General features: G+C 34.2%; 2 protein-coding genes across 2 annotated transcripts; one reads left to right on the forward strand and one right to left on the reverse strand.

Annotated features, from left to right (window-relative positions):
- Window positions 1-726: 726 nt before the first annotated feature.
- Window positions 727-2098, forward strand: LOC132618693 (RING-H2 finger protein ATL16-like). Its single transcript, XM_060333706.1, has one exon. It carries the CDS (start codon window positions 1028-1030, stop codon window positions 1916-1918), a length of 891 nt encoding a protein of 296 aa, XP_060189689.1. The 5' UTR covers window positions 727-1027; the 3' UTR covers window positions 1919-2098.
- Window positions 2099-2228: 130 nt separating this feature from the next.
- LOC132618691 (WAT1-related protein At4g08300-like) lies at window positions 2229-7636 on the reverse strand. The gene is made up of 7 exons (XM_060333705.1): window positions 6887-7636; window positions 6179-6241; window positions 5948-6064; window positions 4845-5079; window positions 3738-3896; window positions 3370-3521; window positions 2229-2668 (listed from the first exon to the last, which is right to left on the reverse strand). The coding sequence occupies exons 1-7, from the start codon at window positions 7063-7065 to the stop codon at window positions 2509-2511; spliced, it is 1065 nt and encodes a 354-aa protein (XP_060189688.1). The 5' UTR covers window positions 7066-7636; the 3' UTR covers window positions 2229-2508.
- Window positions 7637-12839: the final 5203 nt, after the last annotated feature.

Raw genomic sequence — 12839 nt, forward strand, 5'->3', positions numbered from 1 at the left:
TAATTTAGGAAAGTGCTATTCCAATTATAGGTATGGATATAATATTCAAAAGAATAACCCTATAGTCTATAGACTTGAATTAATTTGGCACAATGATTTTGTAAATTATGAAAATTGTCTATGATTTGTCAGCATTGGACCTAATTGGTTGGTCATTATAGAATATGTTGAAGTGATAAACATGTTATAACTTAAATGTGCACTCATAGTTTTTTCTGGTCACCAAATAAATTTTGACATTACAATCAATGAATGAAATTTTAGGTAAACCAAAAAAGAAAGAAAAAGACAACCACTAAGAGCATTACAAGCCATGATATATTGATATTTGAAATTTGAGAGCTAATTATCTTTTACAAGTTAAAAAAAAAAAAAAAATTACCCAATGTTACTAATCAAGGTGATTTTGTGGTTAGGTAGGTAAAATTCAACTACTTTGATGTGATTTAAAAACAACGGGTAAAGTTTAATTATTTTAATGTGACAAAAATATTTTGTGATTTTATTGTTATAGTGAATAAAATTCAATTTATTTAAAATAAACCTTCTATCATCTAGGTAAGTAATATTTACGCACTGCCATTACAGATTAAAATTCACTGATAACAATCAAAAGATATACAGTATTAGTGTACTTAAATCCTATACTAATCAAAATTCCTTTGAAACTATAATAGTATTTCTTATTGGAGGACAAGACATAAGTCAACAACTATGTACCTCTATGTTCACACTTCCCTCTGCTTCACACCTTAAAAATTACACAACCTAAAACTCATACTCCTATATATTAAATAAGTTCATTAATTCATTTCATATGTTTCCTCTGATAGTTCTTCTAATTTCTTTCATGAAATACCCAGCCAAATCTTCTTAACATTTTTTCCCGTTTCTCATAGGACTTTGGTCCTTCAAGATCCAAACATTATTCGGCCTAGTACAATGCATAGCATATATTAACCTGCCAATTGCACTAGCATTATCTAATCTGATTGACTAACAGATCTTCCCGAGTTGTTAAACCAATATGGATGCGCCACGTAATTTGCAATCTTCTTCCCATTCTGGTTTTCCAATCATTGCCATAGCCATTATAGGCATACTAGCCATAGGTTTCTTGCTAGTCACCTACTACATTTTTGTCATCAAATGCTGCTTGGATTGGCAAAGAATTGATCTTTTGAGACCATTTTCGTTCTCGCGAAGGGAACATGTCGAAGACCCTTTAACGGTTCGCTCACCAACACTTGAAAAGCGGGGATTGGACGAATCTGTTATTCGTTCAATCCCCGTTTTTCGTTACAAAAGGACTCAAGGAAGCAACAATGCAAGTAGTAATACATGTGAATGTGTTGTTTGTTTGAATGAATTTCAAGAAGATGAGAATCTTAGAGTCATTCCAAATTGTGGCCATTTTTTTCACATTGATTGTATTGACATTTGGCTTCAAAATAATACAAATTGTCCACTTTGCAGAACTAGCATCTCATTACACATTACAACAAAGTTCCCTTCGGATCAAATCATCACTCCTCAAAGAAGTGACAATTTTAGAGATGAAGATTATATTGTGATAGATATAATTAGAGTTCAAGAGAGATTGAACTCAGGGGAATTATCAACAGGATATTTATCAAGTAGCCCTTCTACTACAAAAATTGAACCAAAAGTCACAAGAAAGAAAGTCAACAAATTGAGCCATGAATGCATTGACATAAGGAACAAGGATGAACATTTCACAATTGATCAACCTATTAGGAGATCTTTCTCAATGGATTCGGCTTCGGATCGACGAATATATGAGGAGATTATGCAGCAACAGAGGCAAGTGCCTAATGTTAAAAGATCATTTTTTTCATTTGGACATGGAAGAGGATCAAGAAATGCAGTTTTACCAGTTGACTTAGAGCTACAGTAGGGGGAAAACTGTTTGTTTTTTGAAATTTTTTATTTTTTTTGAGTTGGTAGTTTTTGTTGGTATAGATGTAAAGTATTCTTTGGATTTGTTTAGAAATTATGGGAAGATAGTTGTGGATATAGAGAAAGAATGAGCTGAAGGAACAATTTTACATACTTCTGCTAAATTCTTCTATTATTTAAATTAATACGCTTGGTACCATTTCGATATATAGAAGAAAATGATCTTGTCTTCATTTTATTTACGCATCTCCTATGTTTTCTTTTACTCATACAACTAAAATACATTTGCAATGGAAAGGAAAACAAAATTTTCTTGTCATACCCTCAACCACCAAGCAATTTATTATATTTTATAAGTTTATAAAACAAGAAGAATCAAATGGATTTATGTTGAGGTAACATATGAATCTCATTGTTTTTAATTTAACTATCTAATATTCGAAAACTATTGGTCCGATTAATTCAAATTCGAGCCACATATGGTCCGTTAAAGGGCAACGCTCCTTACCAGAAATTTCTCCTCGAATATAATTGTCTCTATTGTTGTTGTTTTGGGTTTTTAGTATCCTTGGAATTAGCTAGTGGAAGTTATTTCTCATCTAATGGGAATTTCTGCATCATATGGTCTTCTTTATGTTCTATTTTGGTTGTGCAACATTTTTCTTCATCCTTTGTCTCTGATTTTGGATCTTCTTTTCCCCATAAGAGCAAGTAAAGACCAACAATGACTATTAGTGCTCCTATGATGCTGAAAATTGAAAAAGAACAAGTGGTTAATTATTTAGAACATAAAAATGAGTACATTCATTTTTACTTCCTCCGTTACAATTTATTTGGCATAGTTTGACTCATCATGATAGTGACATGAGCTGAGCTTAAACGAAGCAGTGAGGATTCATATAACCAACCCCAACTTGTTTGGGACTGAGGCCTATTTGGTTGTTGTTGTTGTTGTTGTTGTTTGACTCGTCAGGGAATTTAAGAAAGAAAGCAAGAGTTTTTGAAATTTGTGGTCTTTATAAATATGTCATAACATTTGTGTGGATATGAGGCTTTTGAAACTTGTATAGCTTCACATTCGCGTGGTTATAAAAGCTTCACATTCAAGAAATACAAAATTGTTAAACAAATTAATTAGGAGATAGTGTCAAACAAAGCGGAACAAAGAGAATAGGTCTTTAGCGCATGAAGGTTCCCCAATAAAACTACAATTATTCATCATTCACAAGCAAATTGAGGTCGGCGGTAGGGATCCTCACTGATAGTGTCGCTTCATTTAAGTTCATTTCTAACTAATTTACACAAAACAAAAAATACTAAAAGGGAAAAAATTTAAAATTATATACGGCGAAAAGCCATGGATATAGTACGTTAATTTAAATCTTTGATCCGACACTGCTTTTTCGCACTCACAAGAAGAAAAGAGAGAGCAAAGAAAGAGTTTATTACCTGCCCATATATAGCTTTTCCCCCAAAACAAAGTATGCTAAAATTGCCACTAATATTGTTGATAGTGGGCTGAACATAGTCACGAAAACCGGTCCCTTTTGTTCTGTGCACCACAATGAAATAAAGACCACTAAACCAGAGATCACTATACCCTGTTTTAAATTCAAAAAGAAAGACATAAAGTGTTAGAGCTTGTCACAGCCAAATAAATTTCAGAGAGCTATAATGTGCAGACTCTCCAAAAATGTTGTCGTATTTGTATCGGATCCTCTAAAAATGTACTATTTTTGGAGGACCTAACATGCACCAGGCAGCATTATTGAAGAGTCCGAGCAAACTAACTACAGAGGTAATTGAACCATTCTTACTCCATATATTGTAGACCAAAAATCAATGTTGAAACCAATAGTCCAAGCTGCTCTATTATGTTGTACTATGACTGTGTAGAAAGCTGATTGGGCTGCTCCAACAAAACTCATCCATGTAGTCAGTGACAATTGTGCTGGATATCTTTTCAATGTGTAAGCCTATATAATTTCCGAGTAAGCTAAGTAGAGAAAAGAACTCTACTTTGAAGCTGTAACGAACTTGTCACGACCCAAATCTGAAGGTCAGCACCCAATGGCCTAACCTCGTCAAGTGAACCCTTAACCCTAATGTAATCAAGAAACATGAAAACTTATGGTGGAGACCCGAGCGTCCCCATACCGTCAAACGCATGCAAACTATGCCGTCGGGTGGCCCCAATACCATCATACAACAGTTTGAAGCGCAAAACTAGTGTAGAAATAGACAAGAGCTCCACTTTGAAACAGTAATGAGCAGAGGCGGAGCTAGAGTACAATATATGGGTCCACTGGATCCCGGTAGCCCAGATTTTGTATATATATTAAATAATTCATTAAGTATCTATAAATATTTGATTGTGAACCCAATTATTAATATTTGTATATTAACTTGAGGTCGTTGTAGAAACCCATAAACTTCAAATTCTAAAATCGTCTCTACTAATGAGTATGTACGCACAACTGGACAGTCGTGATAGGCACCCAATGGCCTAACCATGGCCAAACGAACCCTTCCAAACATAAATCGGATTCAAACTGAATGAACTTTGACCAATATTTTAAGATGTATTTTTTCACCAAATTGATATGAGAAAAGTTGCAACTTATAATATTTTTCATGAGTTTTCAAATATATATATATATATTTTAATCTTGTTTATCTTCAAAGTTTAGTCAAATTTACTCTAGAAAAGCAAAAAATATCACATAAATTGGGACAGAGGGAATAGCAAACACCCGAGCGTCTCCGTACTATCAAACACATGCAAAATGGAGCGTCGGGCGGTCCCTGTATCATCATACAACAATACATACATACATACATACATACATACATATATATATATATATATATATATATATATATATATATATATATATATAAAAACAAGATTTTGGTAAAAGGACCTGCATGATGTACCATATGGACCATGTAATGCAACTAGCAACAGTCAAAATTGAGCCTATCACCCAATTCTCCTTCACAACATCGTTTCCTTGATGAATATAAATGAGAGGATGCCATAAGTTCTTCAAAACAGCTCCTTTGTACAATGTCATGGTCATAACCCCAGCCAAAGAAACCAATGTTCCTATAATCTTTGCTATTCCTCTAGGGTCTCGAACATTAACAACTTCCAACCTACAATAATAGACAACTTTTTAAAATTAGAGTTTTTTTAGAGTTTAAGTCCTCGCTACTAAAAAATGCAAATATTTACGCTCGCCCCTTCAAAAATTGGCTAGTTGTGAAGGGATTTCTGATGGAAAGTCCGTCAGAAACATTTTCCGATGAGCCAATTTCCATTGGATTTCGTAGAAAATTCACTCTTTTTAGTAGTGCTATGTAGTGATGGCAAAAAAAAAAATTACATAATCAAGTCACTTATTAGGTAATAACAGGTAAATCTGTTGATAAACATTAATTGTTAATCTGATAAAAAGGTAACTAATATCTTATCATATGTTAAAATTCACTAATAGTGCAATAAAAATTACACTGTCAGGGTATATAAAGTAAATTCTTCTAATTAAGGATGTATAGCACTTTTGATCCCTCAACTATTGGTAAATTCTAACTTTGGTCCTTTGTGATATACAGTATGACAATATATATAACCATCAAGCAATTAAAATGTGTGATTTTGGTCCATCTATGTAGGAAACATGTTATATTTATAATATTTTTAGAAATATATTATGAAGTAAGAGTATAAGCTTAACATAACACATAAGTAATTAAGAGGTGGAATAGTTACTAATTATGATAACTTAGTGAATTTTCACAATAAAAAGGATCAAAAGTGGATATTTTAATTAATTGAAGGTTAAATTTGCTTATTTAAATATCAAAAGGACTAAAATCAGAATTCACAATAGCTAAGGAACCAAAAGTGCTATTAACCCTTTAAATATTATGTAAATTGCAATACTAACAGTATAAATTTATTCACTGTTATTTATGTATTGTATTCATGAAGCTGTTAAGATTTAATTACTTAATTAATTACCTGAGTATTACTGCCAATACAAAGGTGAGTGCAGCAATAGTGTTGACCATAGAAGCTACGAAAGTTGGAGAAGTGAAATTCAAGCTCACAAAGTACATGTTTAATGTTAAACTCACTCTGAAATGAATTAAGGACAAAAAGTTAGTATTGTTTTTCAGGACAAAAAGTTCGTATTGTTTTTCCTCAAAATATATTTCAATACGATAATGATGTTTGATTGAGCTTAATTACCCCATTAGAGAAAGTACAAAGAACTCCAATAACAAAGCCATAGTTAATTTTGGCCTTTTTTGCCTGCAGAAAAGAAACAAAACCATTTAGAAGAGTTAAAAAAAAATAAAAAAAGGACTTTCAGAACTTATGGTTTTAAATACGCTATTAATTTGTAATAATAAAAGCATGTCATTAAGGGTAAAATTGAAATTTAAAACCTATAGGCTATAGCGAGTTAATTGCACTGAAAGTGAAAAAAAATCTATATATTGTCAGTGTATATAAACATAAACACATAAAGAATTTACTGCATAGATAAGATATGAAGAATTAGAAGTGAAAACAGACTGTCTACCTATTGTCAAGTTCATCAAAGATCAATAAGGACATACAGTTTCACCCTCTTAAGAGCTATTGTAGATTGCAAATTTACTTGTCGGAAGCTAACGAGGTGCCTATGATAAATATCTGGAGGGAGGCAAATAAATATGAAAATTTTCGAGCAAAAGGTTACAAACATATGAAGAGGACTTGCTAGTATGGGAAGATGCTATCAAGCAGATGAAGTTTTTAGCATATCGAAGAAATGAACTATTTTCTCATTTGCCCAAAAAAAAAAAAAATAACTGCATGTATTAAAATTCACTTCTTGTGTAAGAATATTTTTACACTTCTAGCATATATAACTAAAATCCTTAACTTATGCCAAGTGTTATACGTACGTACCTTTCGAGAAAATAGGCAAACGGTAACATAACTAAACCTCCCACAATGTGTCGATAAGTTACGAAGACATGAGGATTCATCCCATGATTGAAGGAAGCTTGAGTTATGAAAAACAGAAAAGTATAGCAAATTTGAGTTACAATCATAAGAAGGTGAGGCTTGAATCTCTCCATAGCCATACCTCTTTGCAAAATTGGCCTTTTTGACAAAGTACTAATCAATAGGATCCACAATTTACCAGTAAGTATAGACAATTAATGTGGAATTAAGAATGGGGTTCGATTCATCCAATTTCTTATTGAATGGGATCTTGTTCTTGATCAAAAAATTCTTGTGGTAAAATTTTGATACTTCTCCAACATAAGGATAGAATATGTTTCTTCTTTTTTGCAAAGACAAACAATAACTTTGAGTGAAGATTTAAATGATGGACACAATTATATTTGAATACTTAATGAGAAAAGGAATAAAAAGGGAGTGTAAGATTGTACTGCAGATGATAACTTTGAGTGAAGATTTAAAGGATGGACACAATTATATTTGAATACTTAATGAGAAAAGGAATAAATTAAAAAGGGAGTGTAAGATTGTACTGTAGATGATATATAGAATATGTTTCTTCTTTTTTGCTAAGATAAACAATAACTTTGAGTGAAGATTTAAGGGATGGAGACAATATATTTGAATAATTAATGAGAAAAGGAATGAAAAGGGAGTGTAAGATTGTACTCTATATATATAGTGTCCATCAACAAAACATTATTTTGAAAGAAAAAAAATGAAAGAAATAAAAACATCTAGTGGTGTAGGAGACATGATCTAGTGGTGTAGGAGACATGCCAGATTTGTTTCATAGATGATAATAAGTGTATATAGTAGTGACGACTCCATTATATAGGGAGTTGTCTTTCATCATTTGTACGCAAACTTTCATCAGCGGCAAAACCAAAAATTTTAGTTTATAGTTTTTGAACAATTGTTACTTTAGCGATTATTATATATTAAATGAATTTTTTAATACAAATATAAAATTTGAATCAAAATTATTGAGTTTTATCAATCGTACCCTTATTATCGTGGCTACGTCAATGTATTTTTGTCATGGCTTCTTTACTTCTATTATTTTTTTTCCGGACTGCTTTGATTTGCTTTTCTCTAAGCGGAGAGTCTATCTAAAACATCCTCTTTATCTGCTATGGTACGGGTAAAGCCTGCATATATTCTACTCTCTCCGGACCCCATTTTGTGGGATTACACTAATATATTGTTGTTGTTGTAAAGATTGCAAAATAAAAATTAAAAAAATTGTAAATGTCTAAGTTATTCTAGCCTCCTAGGCATATTTTGAGGCTCCACCCCAATAAAAATAGATCTCACGATGGAACCACATAAACTTCTTTTGCACAATTTAGCGTATTAGCAATTTAGCATTTTTTTATTTTTTTTCGAAGGTTCCATCTATATGACGGAGGAGTTTAGGCATTGACTCCAACCTGTATATTTACCAAAAATTATAATTACACGGAGGAGGACATAAACCTTAGCCTCCAAAACAGGATGAGAATTGGCTATCACCAACCTATGATAAATATGAAAGCAAAAATATCCAGCATGTGCATAAAAGTGTTGGAAATCCCCTAAGGGATTTGTAGCATCGCTAAGTGACGCTGTGTACATAGTGGAGAGTATTAAGAAAAGATTATCCACTGTCATGAATGACATATTTGTTCTTCTTTTTGCTGAATCTGAAGTTTGGTAGTCCATCAGTTTCTAACTTTATTGAGGCTCTAATATTAGAAGGAATGGAAACAGTCCCACTAAAGATAAATGTATTCTTGGCCTCATCTCCTAGATTTGCCAACATGTCTGCAGTGTTGTTACCCTCTCTAAGAGTGTGACAGAAGATAAAGTTGTCATTCTTGATCAAATCCATAACTTGTTCAATAATGTGATTTAGCTGCCAAGGTGGCTTTTTAATTCTCTTGATCAAATTTAGAATAATCATAGAGTCTGATTCAACTATCACGTTAGTGAAACCATTATTGATACATAGAATGATACCTCTAAGCATTGCCTTAGCTTCTGCAAGATTGTTACTACAATCCCCATAATACTCAGCAAAAGCGCATATCACGGATCCATTATGATCTCTAATAATGCCACCCCCTCCTGAAGATCCCGGGTTCCCTTTACTACAACCATCCACATTAAGTTTAACCCAACCAAAGTCAGGTTTGAGCCAGTATACAGCCACAGACACAATCATAGGTTTCAGTTGGTCGACTGCCTTACAAACATCATGCCAATCTACAGGAATCCGAAGGTCTGGAAATTGCAAATTAATGACCAACTTAATGAATTTGATCACTTGCTGAATTATGAACCAACCCGACATCTTAATATTGTCAAACCTTGCTGAACATCTGCTTTTCCAAATATGCCAGCAGATCGTTGTTGGTATGCACTGAAGGATAGTTCTATGAACATCATTCTTGGCTTTGACAAGCCACCACTTCATTGCCCTATGTCTAACCAATCCTTTGCTAAAATTAATGCCACATGAATTGCAAAAGAAATCCCATACTTTATTGGCCATATCACTCTCACTGAACAGATGAAAAGCATTCTCCTCTTTGTGAATAATGCAGCAATTACAATTAGAGGAAAGGTTGACTCCACATTTCTTAACAGCTATATCAGTAGTTACTTTGTCCAAGAGGACCCTCATCATGAAGAAAGAGATTCTAAAAGGAATTATCTTGTGCCAAATATTAACACTTGATAGAGTATTACCTTTCTTCTTTCTCACCAACTCCCAAGCTGATTTACAACTAAAATTACCTAATTGATCAGGCATCCAAACAGGTTGATCATCCCTAGCAAAGTTGATATGAATGTCTATTATGACATTAACCACATTTTGAGGGACAGTTCTCATAAGCTTACTATGATTCCAAGTCCCATTCCTGAAGAAGTCCTTTACCATAATTCTTTTAGGAGTCTTCTATTATGAACTGTTAGGGCAAGGGGTCCAAGATTAGTCCAAGAGTCCCACCAGAAAGAGACGTCTCCTTTGCCCAAATTCCAGAAAATACATGATTCCACAGAGCTCCTAATGTCCATCATCCTTTTCCACCCATGGGACTGTCCCGAAGCCCTCTTCTTGGCTACTGGATGAAATCTTTTACAATACTTAGCTTCAAGAAAATCCCTCAGAAGAGACTGCTGAGTTCTTAATTTCCACCAACTTTTGGCTGAAAAGGCTTTGCAAATATCAGAGAGGGATCTGAAGCCAGTACCGCCCTCTTTCACTGGAAAGCATAAATCATCCCATGCTATCCAGTGTCTTTTATTTCTGTTTCCATCCATACCCCAAAAAAAATTTGCTATTATCATCTCTATATGATATAGCGCAGTTTTGGGGGGTTGAACTGCAGCTAAAAGATGTAAAGAAAGGGCATGAAGAACTGAGTTAATAAGGACAGCCTTTCCTCCATAAGAAAGAAGTTTTCCTTGCCATCCCTGCATTCTCTTGGCTATTTTAGCCACCATGTTGTTAAAATATACAATCTTTTTTGTCCCAACATAAATGGGGCATCCAAGGTATTGCATAGGAAACTGGCAGTGCGAGAACCCAGTGATGTGTTTGATGATGTCAATTCTCGGGTCATCATCCTCATAAGTCACATAGAACCCTGATTTATTTTTGTTGATAAGTTGTCCGGAGATTCTTTCATAGCTTTCCAATTTATCCATCATGAGTTTCAAGGAATCAGGGTCTCCTGAAGAAAACAAGATGGTATCATCAGCATAGCATAGATGAGAAATATAAGGAGAGTTTGTATCAATAGAGTAAGGAATAAAATCTGAAAATTTTAGGGAGTCCATGAGCTTAGAAAGCAACTCAGCCCCTATGAGGAAAAGTGAAGGAGATAAAGGATCTCCTTGCTTTAAACCTCTGGTGGAATGTAAAAAGCCATGTCTACTTCCATTAATATTAACAGAATACCAAACATTAGACATTAATCTCCATATACTATCAATCCATCTTTCACTAAAACCAAACTGTCTAAGGACTTTACAGATATATTCCCAGGAAACTCTATCATAAGCCTTAGCCATGTCTAATTTCAGTACCACATTACCAAATGTAGATGGATTAGAAATATTATGGACCATTTCTTGAGTTAATAAAATATTATCAGTAATTGACCTCCCTTTGATAAAACCTGTTTGATTAGGGGAGATCAATTTGTGCATAATAGGACTAAGTCTCTTATTAACCAAAGTGGAAATAATTTTGCAAGAAAAATTGCTTAGGCTAATAGGTCTTAATTCAGTGAAATCTTGGGGGCAGTCCACTTTGGGAATAAGAGTGAGACAAGTGTGAGTGATGGCTTTTGGGATGTGATTTCCTGCAAAAAAATCACAAACCATAAGAAGCAAATCATCTTTAATAATGTCCCAGCAAGAATGGTAGAATTTTCCAGAAAGACCATCAGGTCCAGGTGCACTATTAGCGCTCATAGAAAAAACAACGTCTCTTAATTCATCCATAGTGGGGATAGTAAAGAGACTGTCATTGTCAAGATCATCAATAACTTTAGGAATATAATTAAGGATAGAGAAGTTTGTATCAATATCCTCTTTAGAGAATTGATTCTGAAAAAAGGATACAGCTTCTATAGCAATATTCTCATCTCCCTCAATCCAGGTGCCATCCCCCTTTCTAATCTTCTTGAGTGATAGTCTTTTCTTCCTTCCTTTGACAATAGAATGAAAAAACTTGGAATTGATTTCACCTTCAACAAACCACTTAATGCCAGACTTCTGTTTCCAAAAGGACTCCTCCCTTTTATAGGCTTGAATTAATAGAGCATTAGCATTGTTCAGATCAGATCTGTTAGTCTCAGAGTTGTCCAACAAGATCTTGCTTTCAAGGTCTGCAACCTTCCCTTCCAAGTCTTTAACCATATCAAAAATATTCCCAATGGATCTCCTAGACCATTGTGATAGGTTTCTGCAAGTGTTCTTAAGCTTAAGGTGGAACCTCCACATAGGGGATCCCTGAACCTCAATATTCCAGGCCAGATTTACCACTTCTTTAAAACCATCTTCTTCAGCCCAAAAGTCAAGAAATCTAAAATATCTAATAGCCTCCTGATTAGTGGCTTTAGCAATAGTAAGAAGTGGTGAGTGGTCAGAACCCGTTCTAACTAGATGATTGACACTGGTTGAATCAAAGAGATTCATCCATTCTTGATTAATCAGCACCCTATCTAGTCTTTTCCAAACTCTTTTTTCCGGAGCCCAGCCGTTACACCAAGTGAATTTAGAACCAGAATAACCAGGGTCAATCAAGTCACAGTCCATGATGAATTGTAGAATAGGCATACTCTTGGACATTCTATGAAGGTTGCCTCCAAATTTTTCATCAGGTTCCGTAATACAGTTAAAATCACCAGCTATGAACCAAGGCAGATTGTAATTATGGGAGATGTTCTTAAGACTGTCCCATAACTCTTCCCTTAATTCTTCATCACATTTTGCATAAACAGACGAAACCAGTATGTTTGATCCCATCCATTCAATAGTGCAAGTCACATGTTGATCAGTTTCCTCTACAACTCTGCAGTCAAGTAGCTCATCCCAGAAAATCCATATTTGGCTATTACCATTGGAATGTGCATTTTCATAGCCTAGAATCCTTTTGAACTTGTCCAACTGGTCACTTTTGTGGAATGGTTCACTGATGGCTATGAACGGGAACTTTTGTGATCTAATGAGTTGTTTCAGTCTGTCTAGAGCACCACTTGAGTTGATGCTCCTTATATTCCAATATAGAGACTTAAACATTAAAATTAATTGGAAAGGTTGTGTTCTTGTGACGTAATCACAGGCAATTGGTTGGTGACGTAGCCACCTCTTCCCCTTGCGCTTTGTCTTCCACCTC

The sequence above is a fragment of the Lycium barbarum genome, chromosome 11, assembly GCF_019175385.1.
Source record: "Lycium barbarum isolate Lr01 chromosome 11, ASM1917538v2, whole genome shotgun sequence".
NCBI classification, from domain to species: domain Eukaryota; kingdom Viridiplantae; phylum Streptophyta; class Magnoliopsida; order Solanales; family Solanaceae; genus Lycium; species Lycium barbarum.